General features: G+C 42.4%; 1 protein-coding gene across 2 annotated transcripts in view; it reads left to right on the plus strand.

Annotated features, from left to right (window-relative positions):
• atg10 (ATG10 autophagy related 10 homolog (S. cerevisiae)) overlaps positions 1-17,775 on the plus strand; it is a 217,639-nt gene that overhangs the window by 21,730 nt on the left and 178,134 nt on the right. For both annotated transcript variants that reach the window (XM_059969386.1, XM_059969387.1), the window contains 2 exons: positions 13,575-13,697; positions 15,049-15,174. In XM_059969386.1, coding sequence (XP_059825369.1) covers positions 13,575-13,697; positions 15,049-15,174 — 249 coding nt within the window. The remainder of the gene's footprint in view (positions 1-13,574; positions 13,698-15,048; positions 15,175-17,775) is intronic.

Genomic DNA, 17,775 nt, shown 5'->3' on the forward strand with positions numbered 1-17,775 from the left:
AAACCTGTCCCTGCCTTCTTAAATGTTTTTTTCCCTCGCTACCTACCATAATTAATAGTTCTCTAATGCAGTGTAATCCTTGAGGAAGGGTAGGTCGACAAGTTCTTATCATTAGGCTGTGTCCAGAGTAGAAGAGGCAACCTGACTTGGTCCTGAAGAATGAGCCTGTCCAATTGTTCTGCTATTGTGCTTCCCTCTCAGGTTTGGGTGAGCTGAGGGTTGTGGGCTGTACAACATACTCACGGGTGTCTTTGTTGATGGCTCATAAGTGCTCCTGGTTGAAGTAGGTTATATTCCCATCAAAACGTGTATCATTGTGTGCCGGGAATTTGGATTGTTTCCCCAATCAAAGTAGCGTGGCGTGGTCCGGAAGCAGCAAGGTGCAGGAACAGAAATGCCTACAGCGAGTGGTGGATACAGCCCAGCTCATCACTGGCAAAGCCCTCGTCACTGTCGAGCACGTCCACGTGGACTGCTGCCTCAAGAAAGCAGCACCCGGCATCGAGGGCCCCACCATCAGGCAGGATCAGAATCAGGATTAGTTTTATTATTACCGGCAAGTGTCGTGAACTTGTGTCGTAACTTAGCAGCAGCAGTTCAATGCAATACATTATAATAATACAGCAAAAGATAGCTAAGCAAATCAATTACAGTAAGAATAGATTAAAACAGTGCAAAAATGGAAATAATAAAAAAAATTAAAAAGGAGAAAAAAGTGAAGTAGTGTTCATGGGTTCAATGTCCACTTAGAATTCGAATGGCAGAGAGAGGAAGAAGCTGTTCCTGGATTGCTCAGTGTGCGCCTTCTTCTTGATGATACCAGTGAGAAGAGTGCATGTCCTGGGGTGATGGGGTAATTAATAATAGACGTCGCCTTTCTGAGTCACTGCTCCTTGATGTCTTGGGTACTACGGAGGCAAGTGCCCAAGATGGAGCTGACCAATTTTACTGCTTTCTGTAGCTTCTTTTGGTCCAGTACAATAGTCCCACCCCACCCCCATGCCAGACAGTGATATAGCCTGTCAGAATGCTCTCCATGGTACATCTATAGAAGTTTTCGAGTGCTTTAGGTGACTAACAGAATCTCTTCAAGCTCCTAATAAAATATAGCTGCTGTCTTGCCTTCTTTACAGCTGCATCGATACGTTGGGACCAGGTTAGATCCTCAGAGATCTTGACACCCAGAAACTCACTCTCTCCACCTGATCTCTCTGTGAGGATTGGTTCGTGTTCCCTCTCATCTTACCCTTTCTGAAATCCACAATCAGCTCTTTTGTCTTACTGATGTTGAGTGCAAGGTTGTTACTGCAAAACCTCTCAGCTATCTAGTATGTCCCACTCCTGTATGCACTCTCATCTCCATATGAGATTCTACCAACAGATTCTATCATCAGCAAATTTATAGAGGCTATTTGAGCTATACCTAGCCACACAGTCTTGGGTATAGAGAGAGTAGAGCAGTGGGCTAATCACACACCCCACCAATGTTGATTGTCAGCATGGAGGAGATATTACTAATCCACACAGATTGTGGTCTTCTGGTTAAGAAGTCGAGGATCCAATTGCAGAGGGAGGTACAGAGGTCCAGGGTCTACAGCTTTTTGATCAGGACTGTGGGAATGATGGTGTTAAACACTGAGCTATAGTCAACAAACAGCTGTCAGACAAAGGTCTTACAGTCTTTGTCTTACACTTGTTCATCATACATGTGTACTTAATTGCTAAAAACACCACATGCCATGAATATAATGGAAGTACAATGTATGCAGGGTAACACAACAGAATTGGGAGAATACCCGAATTAGCTGTTGAACAGAAACAAACACCAGCAGGATTTCAGTCTCCACCTACGAAGCCATGTTTTGGTTAACAGGTTACAGTACACATATTTGTATTTTACCTTTTTTAGGTTTTATGTAAGATATAAAAACAATCTGCATTGTAGACTTGTTCTGGTGATAGATTTTCATCAGCGATGATCTTGACAAATGCATCAATGAATTTCTCTGCTGCTTAGTGATTAGCAGACACTTTAAAAAATTTGAAGTCAAGTCTTTTCTTAAATTTCTGGAACCAGCTGAATATTCACAATTGCCTTCAATTTTCAGTTTGTCGTGATAGATCTTTGCTTGTTTCATGATCAGCATACTGAAAAGCAGCATATGTTCACTCCTGCACTGATGAATCTATTCTTTCAATATACATTTGAGATCTTAATTTTTGCTTTAATGCAGTGTTTATCCTATTTTTTTAATAACTTCATTATATATGTCAGGTCACTTCTCAGAAAGGTCTGTGGTGTGCAGAGATCTATGCATCATCTGGGAATCTTCCAGCTCCTTGGGGAATTTTCCATTTCTAATGTCATGTCAGCATTCAGAAAAAATTGGAATTAAGAGCTTTCAGATTTTGGATACTCAGGAGTTATTTCCCTGTAATAGCTTATAAATTCATAGAGTACTCCTTTTTAGAAACAGGCTCTTCTACCCATCTAGAGCGTGCAGACCCACTCTTGTGCCTAGTCCTATATACTTGCACTTGAACGTAGCCATCCATTTCCCTCTCCTCCATGCACTAGAAAAAACATCTCTTAAATGTTACAATTGGAACCACATCCACCACTTTCACTGGCAATTTGTTCACATTCACACCATTCTCTGAGTGAAGTGGTTTCCCTCTTAGATTTCTCTTAAGCTCTTCACCTTTATTAAGAAATGAAATGTCTGCGTCAATGAACCCACAGTGAATTTTCCATCTATGAGAACAACCCACTCAAATCACATTTTTTTTCATCTTTTTCCTTTTACCTTCACCCGCCCAGTCCGAACTTATTATAAAGTGGACTTCATTTGTCACACGTACGTTGAGATGGGCCATTTGCGGGGGGCAGCCTGCAAGTGTTGCATCCTTGCGGTGCCAACGTGGCATTCCCCAGCTTACTAACATCTCCGGAATGTGGGAGAAAATCGGAGCACCTGGATCACCTTGTCCAACAACCTTAGGTGATTTCACGTCCTTCTAATTCTCCTGCTCACTTATGGAGGAATTAGTTTAATCCAAGTTCCGTGGCCCCTCATTCCAAACTGTTTAACTGCAGGACAAATCTACATCAGTTTACCCTAATCCATCGTTATGAATTTGCTTGTGTCTATCATGTTGCCTCGTAATCTGCAGTTTTTAAAAAACATAAAACCGGTATCTGAAGACTTAATACTTGTGTTTTCTCATTTGCACTATCACCTAGACTTAAGTACTTTCTTAAACTCTTGTTATCTTCCCTAAGGATGAAGAAGAGCTCCCATCGAGAAACAGATCTTAATTCTCTCTGGCAATTGTTACTAAGAGGCTGATCCCCTTGACTGAGGGGGGGGGGGGGACATAATGGTAGTCTGCTCCTCAACTTGACTAAAAGATGAGTTTTATTTGACACATTTACACTGTAACATACTGTGAAATGCTTCATTTTGTGTTAACAACCAACATATTCTGAAGATGAGCTGGGGGCAGCCCGCAAGTGTCACCATGCTTCCCGTGTCAACATAACATGCTCAAATCTTACTGACACTAACCTGTATGCCTTTGGACTATGGGATGAAACGCATGCAATCATGGGGATAATGTACAGACTCCTACAGACAGCAGTAAGAATGCACCCCTTCCATGGCTGGCTGGCACTGTAAAGCATTGTGCTAATCCCTATGCTACTGTGCTAGCCTTTTTAAATAAATCTGATGTTCGGGGACAACAGCTTTAGTTTGTATAGAATCCTAACAGTGTGTAAGTTGGTGAGTTAATTGGCCACTGTAAATTGTAAAGCGCTTGTACTTTCTCCCTGTGACCACATGGGTTTCCTCTGGGTGCTCCAGTTTCCTTCCATGTAGGAAAGATGTACATTACAGTTTCTGGTCTATAGATTTGCTATGTATGCCTGCAGAAAAAGAATTTCAGGGTGTTATGTGGTGACGTGTATATTCTCTGATAATACATTGTTCTTTGAACTTTGAGTTGGGGCAGTGAGCTGTGGGCCTGTGATGTTGATGGCAGAAACATGGTGACACTTGCAGGCTGCCCCCAGCACAATCTTTGGACTGCGTTGGTCATTGACGCAAAACGACGCACTCACAGTACGCCTCGATCTACATGCGACAAATAAAGCTCACCTTAATCTTGGACAATCTTGTCTCTGAATGTGTGTGGGAAATAAAGTGGGGGGAGTGTAGGGTTAGTGTAAAATGGAGGACAGTGGTGGACTGTGGGTGGGGTGTGATGGTTGCTATGAACTTGGTAAACTAAAAAAACTTTCCCTGCTGTAACTCTACTAGTGTGGGGGTGGGAGGGGCAAGTGGAGCAGAAAACAAGCATAAAATATTATGGCATTATTACAGGCCCTTTGGCCAGTTAACCAACTCCAAGATCAATCTAACCCTTCCTTCCTACATACCCCTCCATTTTTCTACCATCCATATCATCCATCTGTGGAAGGGGTGCATTCTTGCTGTTGTCTGTAAGGAGTTTGTACATTCTCCCCATGACTGCATGGGTTTCATCCCATTGTCCAAAGGCATAAGAGTCTCTTAAATGTCCCTAATGTACACCTCTACCACTACCCTTGGTAGCACATTCCATCCACCCATTAGTCTGTGTTTATATTAAAAAAAAACTACCTTTGACATCCTCTCTACATTTCCTCTAATCACCTTAAAATTATTCCCCTTTGTATTAGCCATTTCTGCCCTGGATTAAATATCTCTGGCTGCCCACCTGATCTATGCTCTTGTGCACCTCTACGAGTCACCTCACCTCCTCCTCTCCAAAGAGAAAAGCCCCAACTCTCTCACCTCTCCTCTCCACGTGCTCTTTAGTCCGGGCAGCATTCTGGTAAATCTCCTTTGTGTTGTGACTGTGTCACCAGAGAGACACTGAAGTAGGTGAAGTAAAAGGTTTTGTTCATCAGAACAAGCAGGCATTTCTCTGGAGGGACTCACAGTAGAGTCTCTCAAACCCAAAAGTACATCACTTTTTAACACCCTGAAGATCAAAGGTAGCAGCCCGAGGTTTAATACAATTTCTATAGTTACAATGACATCATTTACTACAATATTTTTGGGTTGATGATGCTTCCTTTGAATTACATATCTACAGTGGAAGTCACCTGAATGTTCAAATGCCCCTGCTGGGGCAAACTCATTGATGCAGCCTGTCTAAAAGCTACTGAAGACAATAATCCCAGATACTTAAAACTAACGTTGTCAAGGCCGTCTCTGAGTACGCAAAAATCTATTGATTGCCTATGCCTGTGACCATGTTTGATATGCTCAGTGACAATGTCCATCTGGTGTGCCAGCTTGTACTTGAGTCACAATAAGGCAAATAACTTTGCCATGTTGCCTGGTTAGATGCAAACCAATTAACACAGCCCCATTGTCTTAATGTTTGGCTGATGCATAAGCAAACATTCATGGTCTCATTCTGCAAACTGTATCTCTTAGTCTGTGGGCCAACCTGTGCTCCACAGACCGTGCAGAAGGGTGCTTTTAACTTCAAATTACTGCTTGCAATTAATAATCCACATTAGGAGTTGAAGACTGATTCTTGTTTGAATTAATGTTTGCTATATTCACATAACTCCAAAATACTTTTTAATGCTCTGCACATTTGCTAAAGCTTCTGCATCTTCCTAAGATGAGCAGCGATTGAAATAAAACTTAATTTGCCATATTATTGTTTTATAAAAATTTAGATTGGTGTTTAGGAAATGGATGTCCACCCACTGCTACACTTTCTGTGGTGCGTCAGCTGAGAGTTGTGTTTTGACCTAACACCAAATCAGTGGTCGTCAACAGAATTCTGAAGCTGGCTTGTCTTCAATTAGTGACTGATCATTGTTGTTTACTCAGTCTGTAAGTGCGAGGACAGCCTGTGCTCTCACAGCAAACTGCCATCTTGTGAGTGCTGACTTTTCAGTAGGTAATTTATGTTGATGGCATTTATCACATGGGTACGGTACAATGGGAGGTGATAGCTACTCTTGGGGGTGAAACGTGACAAAAACACCTGTTCCCGTTTCTCAGGCTGAGTTTTCTGACCAGCTGCATCAACATCTGGTATGGGAATTGCAACGGATTTGACTGCAAGACCCGGCAAAGGATCGCAAGGACTGTTGAGAGGATCATCGGCGTCTCTCTTCCACACATCCAGGAAATTCAGCAGGAGCTCAGCATAGGCAGAGCCCTTAGCATTGTCCAGGATCCCTCCTGCCCATCGAACAATCTCCATGATATTCCCCCCACTCCCAACCCATCGGGCAGGAGATGGTGCAGCAGTAGGACAAGGACTGTTAGGGTGGGAACAAGTCCTTCCCCCAGGCTGTGAGATTACTGACCTCCCCCCAACCATCACACAGTTCTGACCACGTATGAAGTACCAGTGGCATTATACTGCTTATCTTTCAGCTTGTGTTGTAAATGCACCTTATTATTTGTGGTTACTTCACGTGTTGTGTGTGTGAGTTATAGGTACTGCATCGCGTATCTTAGTCCGGAGAAACGTCGTTTTATTTGGCGGTATACATGCTGTAGAGGCCGATTCTTACAAACCAGTGCTGTTGCTGCCGAACCCCATGGGTTGTTATCCTTGTACCATGTGCCCCCCAATCGATCCAGTAATAATGTTACAAAAATTCAAAGCACCGTATTTGATCTTTTATTAGCAACTAGCAAAACATATAATCTTGAAGTGATACAATTAAGCGATCAACAAAAGAAATGACATCCGCCTGTCCCCAGCTCTAAACAGTAACTTACACCAATACATAACTTATTCCCTTCGCTTTTACCACGCCCGGACTCATGTGACCAGTTACCATAATACACATAATAAACGCACAGCACAGAATACAATGCAGATGGAGAACAGATGCGTGACTCCCACGTGTGTATACGGTTGAAACAACAATAAGTGTGAACTTGAGATGGGAAGGACATTCTCCAGCACGTGAGCACAAATACTTTGAAGCAGGTTCAACATTTTCTTTCGTATGCAGTTTGCAAAATTTGAACATGATGCAAAGGAATCTAATTTTGAGGAAGAGATTTTTATCCCAAGGTACCATGTAACCTTTTCTCACAATGGAATGCATTATTGATTTTGTATTATTTGTTCTTGGGAGTGAAATGTTGTTGGTAAGGCAGCTATATTGCTCATTCTTGGGTACTGTGACACTGCTGAGGGTAAACACATAATCTGGGAGGGCAGTTCAATACAAGGAAATATTAGGCAGGGCTGTTTGGTTCTCCTTTCTGACTGATTAGTGAATTAATTAGTCTTCTACAACAGCCGTAATATTCATTTTTATTGGAAATTGAATTGGTTTATTATTGGCATATGTACTGAGATGCAGTGAAAAATCAGCGTTGCATACTGTTTATACAAATCAAATCAGTGAGACCAAAGAACTGATTGTGGCCCTCAGAAAGGGTAAGACAAGGGAGCGCACACCAGTGCTCACAGAGGGATCGGAAGGCTGAGCAACTTCAAGTTCCTGGGTGTCAATGACTCTGTGGGTCTATCCTGAGCCAAACATATCGATTGAATTGACTTTATTTCTTAATTCCTTCACATATGTGAAGAGTAAAAATTTTTATGTTACATCTCCATCTGAATGTGCAATGTGTAAATTACAGTAATTTGTAACAAACAGCATGTACAGTAAGATATACAACAAGACAGTCAGTATGGCTTAGAAAGACAGTTGTGTCAGCATGAATTATTCAGCCTGATGGCCTGGTGGAAGAGCTGTCCCGGAGCCTGTTGGTCCTGGCTTTAATGCTGCAGTACCGTTTCCCGGACGGTACAAAGCTACCAAGAAGGCATGACAGTAGCTATATTTAATTAGGAGTTTGAGGGGATTCTGTATGTCTGCAAAGATTGTCACAAATTTCTACAGATGTACCGTGGAGAACGTTCTAACTGGCTGCATTACCGTCTGGTATTGGTGGGGGCTGGGTGCTACTGCACAGGATCGAAATAAGCTGCAGAGAGTTGTAAACTTAGTCAGCTCCATCCTGGTAGCACCCTCCATAGTATCCAGGACACCTAGGAGCGATTCCTCAGAAAGGCAGCATCCGTCATTAAGAACCCTCATTATCCAAGACATGTCCTCTTCTCATTGCTGGCATCAGGAGCCTGAAGGCATACACACAACGATTCAGAAACAGCTTCTTCCCCTCTGCCATCCAATTTTTGAATGGATTGAAGCCATGAACACTAACTCTCTCTCACTACTTTGTAATTTTTTATATATTTGGAACGATTTATTTAATTTAATTATCTAATATATATAAATACACACACTTACTGTAATTCCATTTTTTTCCCCTCTATTCCATATTGCAATGTACTGCTGCTCCAAAGATGGCAATGTTCCCGACATATGCCGGTTAAACATGATTCTCAGTCGTTCCGCAGTGCATTGAGGTAGGATAAGGTAAAACGATAACAGGATGTGAAATAAAGTGTAGCAGGTACTGAGAAAGTGCAGTGCAGGTAAATAAATGCAAGGCCACAATGAGGTAGATTGTGAGGTCAACAGTCTATTTTATCTGACCAGCAGTACCTTCAACAGTGGGGTGGAATCTGACCTTGAGCCTGGTGGTATATCCTCTTCATGCCAAGTTAAAAATAGTCCTTCCAAAGTTCCACCGGCATGCCAACTTTGCAACTAGAGGAGAGAATTTTATAGACCTGGAGATCACTGATCGTGGAGCCTACAAGGCTGCCCCCTACTCTCAACCATGAATACTCAGATAACATATCCATTTTGCTAATCCCTGCATACAGGACCACTAGTTAAATGAGTCCATCTAGTTTATAGGGAGATTAGGACCAGGCCAGAAAGTGCCATGTCTGAAATGCTTCGAAAGTGCAGACTGGAGCATATTCAGGGAGCTGGTTACTGCGATCGTCACATCAACATTGCTGTATATGTGGGATCGGTGACTCACTTCATTGGAAATGCTTTGATGATGTTACTGGAATTAAACACTATACTGCTATGGCAAACCAAAAATCATGGCTGACTCTAGAATCAGAATCAGGTTTATTATCACCGACGTGTGTCATGAAATTTGTTAACTTAGCAGCAGCAGTTCAATGCCATACATAATATAGAAGAAGGAGAAAAATTATAATAATAAATCAGTAAATCAATTACAGTATATGTATATTGAATAGATTAAAATCATGCAAAAACAGAAATAATATATATTAATAAAGCAAAGTAGTGTTCACAGGTTCAATGTCCATTTAGGAATCGGATGGTAGAGGGGAAGAAGCTGTTTCTGAATCACTGAGTGTGTGCCTTCAGGTTTCTGTACCTCCTACCTGATGGTAATAATGAGCAAAGGGCATGCCCTGGGTGCTGGAGGTCTTTAATAATGGATGCTGCCTTCCTGAGACAGTGCTCCTTGAAGATGTCCTGAGTACCTTGTAGGCTAGTATCCAAGAAGGAGCTGATTAAATTTACGACCCTCTGCAACTTCTTTCGGTCATGTACAGTAACCACCACCCCCCCCCATACCAGACAGTGATGCAGCCTGTCAGAATGCTCTCCATGGTACATCTATAAAAGTTTTTGTCTGCTTTTGTTGACATACCAAATCTCTCCAAACTCCTAATGAAGTATAATCGCCGTCTTGACTTCTTTGTAACTGCATCGATATGTTGGACCAGGTTAGATCCTCAGAGATCTTGACACCCAGGAACTTGAAATTGCTTACTCTCTTCATGTTTGATCCTGCTGTGAGAATTGGTATGTGTTCCTTCATCTCAGCCTTACGGAATTTTTTGTTGAGTGCAAGGTTGTTGCTGCAACACCACTCCAACAGCTGGTATATCCCACTCCTGTACACTCTCTTTCCATCTGAGATTCTACCAACAATGGTCGTATCATCAGCAAATTTATAGATGGTATTTGAGCTGTGCCTAGCCACACAGTCATGGGTATAGAGAGAGTAGAGTAGTGGACTATGCACACGCCCCTTTTGACCCCAGACCAGCAATGATTAAAATTGACCCCGAAATGTATTGTGTGTCAGCGGAATCACACCTTAAGACATAGGATCAGAATTAGGCCATTCAGCCCATTGAATCTGCTCTGCTATTCCATCATGGCTGATTTATTATTCCTCTCAACCCCATTCTCTCACCTTCTACATGTAACCTTGGATGTCCTGACTGATAATGAACGTATTGACCTCTGCTTTAAATACTCCCAATGACTTGGCTTCCACAGCAGTTTGTGGCAATGAATTCCACAGATTCACTATCCGCTGGCTAAAGAAATTCCTCTATTCCAAAGGGATATCCTATTCTGAGGTTTTTTTGCTAGTATGTCCCATTATAGGAAGCCTTTTCCCCACAGCCACTCTATCTAGGCCTTTCTATGTTCGATAGGTTTCAATGAAATCTCCCCTCATTCCTCTGAATTCCATGAAATACAGGCCCAGAGCCATCAAAACCTCCTCATTTGTGATCATTCATTCCTGGGATCACTCTCATGAACCTCCTCTGTTCCCACTCCAACGCCAGCTCATCTCTTCTCAGAGACGTATGGATGGCCAGTTTCTCTTCCCACCATCCTGCATCATTGCAATCCAGACGACAGTCAGTGTGAATCAGAAATAATATCCCGCTGACAATCAACGCCAGCACACCCCCAAGGATGTGTGCTTAGCCCTGGCAGATGGAGATGAGAAGGCGTGTAGGAGTGAGATAGATCGGCTGGCTGAATGGTGTCATAACGACAACCTTGCACTTAACATCATTAAGACCAAGGAATTGATTATGGTCTTCAGTAAGGCAAAGTTGTGAGAGCACACACCAGTCTTCATGGTGAAAACTGAGTGGCTTCAATATCCTGGTTGTATCATCTCTGAAGATCAGTCTGATTCCGACAGATAGGTGCAATTACAAAGGTACACTAGCAGTCGTATTCCATTCGGACTTTGAGATTTGGTATGACACCGAAGACTAGTACATTTCTGCAAAGGTGCCATTGGAAGCATTCTAAATTGATGCATCATTAACTGGTACGGAGGCAGCAATGCACAGGATCGGAAAAAGCTTCAGAAGATTGTGAGCTTGGCCTGTTCCATCATGGGGAATACCCTCACCAGCATCGAGGACCCCTTCAAAAGACAATGTCTCAAAAAGACGACATCCCTCGTGAAGGGCCTCCATCACCCCGGACGTGCCCTCTTGTCACTGCTACCATCAAGGAGATGCTACAGGAGCCTGAAGACACACACTTAACGTTGTAGGAACAGCTTCTTCCTCTCCACCATCAGATTTCTGAATGGTTCATAAACACTACCTCACTATTTTACTCTTATTTCACTATTCACTTAAGTTTGATAGATTTCTCCTTCTAATATGTAGTAATTTTTTTTTCTGTATTGCAGTGTACCGCTGCCACAAAATGACAAATTTCATGACATATGTCACTGATTTGGATTCTGAATACTTTAACAATAAGACTAGTTATAAAGCACATTAAACTTCACACTGGGCAACAGAATTTCCCAGCCATTATTTGGCAAAGTTTATGTACTGCAGTAATGTGGACACAATAAGCATTATAAAAACCATCAGAATATCATACCTTTTTCATAAAATCTGGCTGAAATGTGGAAATTTATATTAAATTTTTAGTTTGCAATGTAAGGGTATGATGCAATTATTTTATTTCCATCTTAGTAATGTAGTTTTTGATGTTGTTAGGCATTTCAATGTATCCCCTGGTATTTGGCTGTGGATGTGAACTTAAAGACTATTTCGTTCTTGGTATGAAAATATTAGGAACCTCTAAGCTAATCCCACGCCACCCCCTCAGATTTGAGAGGAAAAGATCTTGTCCACATTGTTACTCCTTTGCTCTGCTCTATTTTAGCCACGTAATCTATAATGCACATCTCTAAGATTTCACCAGACGAGAGGAGAGGTACTAATGGCTGTGACTTAATTTGCTGCCACAGATTGTGATCAATCTGTATGCTGCTTCATGAGGCTGCAGGGAACAGAGAAACATCAGAGTTAGTGAAGGTTGTTTTGAGTTTTGTTTCTGTGCTTGGGCTCACTTTATCAACATAGAATCGGAAATGTAATTACAATCCGTATTTTTTTAAGCTATACTTTCAGAACTAGATATTTTCTGCTGCTAATGAATGCTCATTTCTGAAAGTTAGTAAAATTGCTCGAGTAGTGACAGCTGCAAATAGCCATTTTGTTAGGTTCGTCACGGTAGCATGCCTGTTAGTGCTTCACTGTATAGTAAGATCGGGTGTTCGATTCCCACCACTGTCTGTCAGGACTGACCGCGTTGGTTTCCTCTGGGTGCTCTGGTCTCTTCCCGCACTCAGACCTATGTTTAGAGTTTGTACATTGTAGACATGCTACGATGCATTGTGACATTTGCGGGCTGCCCCCAGCACAATCCTCGCGGATTTCATTCGATGCAGCCAACACACTTCGCTGTATGTTTCGATGTACTTGTGATAAATAAATGAAGATGAACATGAGAACCTGAAGAATCGGAGCTTACCCTGATGGTGAAGCAGCCGACCATTCTCAGGCAGGTACAGGTGACCGTTGTTATCCTGTTGCTTGCTGTAAGGTCAATAGACTCTGTACTGCCCAGTGGCAGGATGGAGATACATCCTTACCAAAGGAGATGTAAGGAGCTCTTTCCCTCAACTAGCTTGCATGTTGGCCTTGGGCAAGGTGTAACACCTGCTTAGCTCCACTCACCCCTCGATCAGGGTGACGTGAAGCTATGGGAGCGGGTGGTGGAGGATCATATGAGCAGCTGGTGCATGTGACAAGACCTGCCCAGAAGAAGACAATGGCAAACCACTTCTGTAAAAAATCTGCCAAGAACAATCATGGTTGTGGAATTACCATGATTGCCCATGCTATACGATACAACGCAACACATAACAATTGCTTTCTTCTGGGCAGTGCCTTTACAAGACGGGTGACCCCAGCCATTATCAATACTCTTCAGAGATTGTCTGCCGTCAGTGGTCGCGTAACCAGGACTTGTGATGTGCATCAGCTGCTCATAGACCATCCACCACCTGCTCCCATAGCTTCACCTGACTCTGATCGAGGGGGCTAAGTAGGTGCTACACCTTGCCCAAAGGTGACCTGCAGGCCAGTGGAGGGAAGGAGCTCCTTTGGTAGAGACATACCTCCACTCTGACACCCAGCCTGTATACACCTCAGTACTCTGATTTAAGAAGGCCAACATGCTTTTTCAAAATCGGTCAGGCTGACAAGGGATGGTGGTAAACGTTAATCTGTAATGGATTTGTATGTGATTTCCAGTATCTGTTTATTGCATGAATCAGTCTCCTCTAATGGTTCCTATTCCACATCACACCCACTTTTTGGAAGTGAAAAATAATTTTGGTTGGCGTGACAACAGATATTACACTTCCAAACTAACTGAGAGTTGTTGTTTGTCCTGTGTTAGAGATCATTGATACGATCACTGTTTTTGTTCTTGGTGTCTACAGATGTCGCATAACGTTATCGAAAACAAACCGATATGCTTGGGAGAGCAGCAATTTCAGCAGTTCTGTAAATTATTTATGAAGCATTCGGATGAAATCTCCAATGGCTGGCAATGGAAGCTAAAGGTATGATGGAGGTTAACATGCTTCAGTTGATCTGGATCAGTCGTTGAACTTGGCAGTTTTCAGACATATTCTATCCATTCAAATGTATACAGTCGGCCCTCCTTATCTGCGGGGTATTGGTTCCGAGACCCCCTGCGGATACCAAAAATCGCGGATGCTCAAATCCCTTATTTAACCTGGCTCAGTACGGTGGTCTTTAGGACCCAGCGGAATCCTGGACTTTATTTAACATGCTTAGTGCGGTGGACGTTAGGACCTGGCAATGCAGCTCTGAATCCGCAATGTTTCTGTTCATAAAAATAGTCACAATCATGATTGAAAATAAGGTGGAAGTAATAAAATGATCAGAAAGAGGTGAAATGCCATCAGTCATTGGAAAAGCGTTAGGCTACAGTTGGTCAACGATCGGAACAATTTTAATGGAGCATGTGAAAGGCCCTGCCCCGATGAAAGCTACAATTATTACTAAGCAACGCAGTGATTTAATTATTGAAATACATATGTTTCTTAAGTGTTTTATATGCATAGAAAGGTAAAATATGTACTATATACTAAGAAAAACGTTTGACTAACTGACGCTAAATAATACCGGATGGACCTGTTCCAACTTCAAATCCAACTAAAAGGCTGACTCAGGAATGGAACTCGTTCATAACCCGGGGACTGCCTGTACTTTAAAGTCATTTCTAGATTACTTACAGTACCTAATACAACGTAAATGCTATGTAAATAGTTGTTATACTGTATTGTTTAGGGAATAATGACAAGGTAATGTTGCAACTCCATTAGACCACCCTTGGAGTATTGCATTCAGTTTTGGTTGCCTCATTATAGGAAGGATGTGGAAGCTACAAAGAGGGTTCAGAGGAGATTTTCTAAAACGCTGCCTGGATTAGAGAACCTGTTTTATGAGGGTGGGTTGAGCGAGCCAGGGCTTTTCTCTTTGGAGCATAGGAGGATAAGAGGTGACTTGATAGAGGTGTACAAGATACAAATACAGATTGATTGGACAGCCAGTGCCTGTTTCCCAGGGAAAAAAACGGCTAATAGGAGAGGGCCAAATTTTAAGGTGAAAACAAGTATAAGGGGGTTGTCAGAGGTAAGTTATCTTTTACACAATGAGTGGTGACTGCATGGAATGCCATCCCGGGGCTGGTGGTAGAGGCAGATACATCAGGGGGCATTTAAGAAACTTTTAGATGATAGAACAATGGAGGGCCATGTAGGAGGGAAGGGTTAGATTGATCTTGGAGTGACTTTAAAGTTTTGCACAACGTATGGGCCAAAGGGCTTGTACTGTGCGGTAATGTTGTGTTTTATGTTAAAATCTATGTTGTGTCTATTTTCACAGCACAATGAGGGGTACATGGTAAAGGTACAGCTGAGATGTAAAGATCCCAAGAGCCACTTGTGCCCAGGAGATCATCACCATCAAGATGTTCTGTGTGCTGATGCAGGTCCTCTTTCTGAGGAGGAGGTAAAGGAAAACTGAAATGACACATTTTTAGTAAATCATTTTGGATTCTAAATGCATCAAAATGCCTTAGATTGTATTGTCAAATTTATACATGAATCTTCTCACAGTCACTTGTTACAATGATAATAGGACATTAGTCTCATGGCCTTTTGTGAGAAGCCAAAGTTTACATTAGTGTTGTCAAGAATGGATCTTTGAGCTCAGAGAGGATAAAATGAGAACACAGCAGGAGAATAATGATGACATTTCCCAGAAAGGCTTCTGGCGGATGAACATAAATGTTTTTACAATGCTATATTTCATTAGGAGTTTGAGGAGATTTGGTATGTCAACAAAGACTGCAGCAAATTTCTACAGATACATTGTGGAGAGCATTCTGACAGGTTGCTTTGCCTCCTGAAATGGAGGGCCCACTGCACAGGATCAGAAGAAGCTGCCGGGAGTTGTAACTGCCAACTTCATCATGGGCACTAGCTTCCCCAAAACCGAGGACACCTTCAAAAGGCGATGCCTCAAAAAGTTGGCATCCGTCATTAAGGACCTCCATCACCCATGACATGCTTTCTTCTCAGTGCTACCATCAAGGAGGAAGTACAGGAGCCAGAAGACACACACTCAATGTTTTAGGAACAGCTTCGTCCTCTCCACCATCAGATTTACGAATGGACAATGAACCCATATAGTCTATGTCACTATCTTTTTTTGCTCACTTTTTGCACTACTTATTTAATTCAATTTTATACACATGTATAACTGTTGCCAAACAGTTTCTAACTAGTGTCACTTGTGTGCTGTTAGACATTACACCATGCTTAGAGTGATCAGTTTTTAAATAGTGTCAGTTGCCTGAGTTTGTGTTCAAAAGCAGTGATTTTTTTTCACTGATAATTGTCGAGAAGTAAGCAGCAAGACAATTCTGAACTGTTTTACTCACTGTGGTTTCAAGCATTCAGGCTTGGGGATGCCAGAAATAGCCGGGAGTGAAAATGAAACAATTTCACTACTTCTGCAAGTTAGGAACTATGAGGAATTTGAAGGTATTGGCAATCATTTTGAATGTTACAATGAAAATGAAGATGCAATCATCAATAGTGAATCATCAATTGATGAACTGCTTTCATCAATAATGAAAGCAGTTCATTATCTGCACTAAGTGTCTATGCTGTTAGAGCCTCTTCTGTGATGTAGGTTTGGTCAAGGATGCTGATGTTAGTTCTCTGATCGAGCCAGAGATTTGGAGGATTTCCCATTGGTGATGCCTCTAATGCTTTGAGGTATGTACTGTAGTGGTACATGTCTCAGCAGTGCACGGGAGTGGGGGGGGGTTGGGGCTGGGAAAGAGGCTAAGAGTTTATGGCACATTTAGGCTCTTGACCTTTAAACACTTTTCTTTAGATAAAGGTTAGCTCTGCTGACAGTTGTGTCAACTATGAATTTCATCTTCAATGTCTGCCATTATTGAAAAGTTCTTATGACACATGGTCCCATATAACCATTTGGTTTTTGAACCAACCAGCACTATCTTAATCGCTACAGTTTATGAATGCGCTGATCACTTAACAGTCCAATTAACTTTATTCTTGTCCTAATTATGTTCTTTATTGTAAAAGTTTTGGCTGCCACAAAATTAAAAAAATTCACATCAGTGATGGTAAACCTGATTGTAAACGACTCAAAAAGGATACCATCATGTACATAGCTCACATAAACAAGACCTTGCTCCCAGGAATACTCAAGCTGTGGTGCTTCCAGTTCGGCATACTCCCAAGACTCATGTGGCCTTTAATAGTGTATGAAATCCCCATCAACAAGGTGGAAAAGCTCGAAAGAGTGATCAGCACACATGTGAAACAGTGGCTTGGACTTCCACGATGCTTAAGTCCTGTTGGACTGCACGGGAACGGCAAATTAGAATTATGAATTGGAGGTCTTTGGAAGAATTCAAATGCACCAAAGCAAGGCTGGACATGACCCTCACTGAATCTGAAGATACTGTTATTTGAACAGCGGCCCCCATGTGGCAACAGGGAGGAAGTGGACCCCATCTGAAGCCGTTCAGAGTGCCAAGTCTGCTCTTTGCTTCAGGGGTGTGGTTGGCCAAGTCCAACTTGGGAGAGCCGGGCTTGGGCTTGTCCCAAAGGCTCCTCAAAGGCACAAGGCAACATCAGTGCAGAAGAAATGGCTGGTGGTGGAGGAGGCGAGGAGACAGGAGGAGGCAGAGCGACATGCCAGAACCATTTTAATGGCCAAGCAGGGCCAATGGGCTAATTGCGAGAGCCTGGAAAAGAGGAAACTCAGCTCTGGGAGATGGAGGGATCTCGGCTAAGTTTTGTCATCAGCCATTAATGACCTCCTACCCACACCCTAGAACCTGAACCAGTGGTGGTGAGAAGATCCCACTTGTTCTCTTTGTCAAGCACCTGGATCACTAAGGCACATTTTAACAGGATGCACCATGAGCCTCAGCCAGGGGCAGTTACTTGGCGGCGTAACCAAGTTTTTAAAAGCTGGCATCAATCTTGGAACAGAGGCGAATTACCACAAATGCTCTCCCACAAACATCGGCAAGAAATGTTCACATCACACAATTTGTACCAGCAG

The sequence above is a fragment of the Hypanus sabinus genome, chromosome 5 (genome assembly GCF_030144855.1).
Source record: "Hypanus sabinus isolate sHypSab1 chromosome 5, sHypSab1.hap1, whole genome shotgun sequence".
NCBI classification, from domain to species: Eukaryota; Metazoa; Chordata; class Chondrichthyes; order Myliobatiformes; family Dasyatidae; genus Hypanus; species Hypanus sabinus.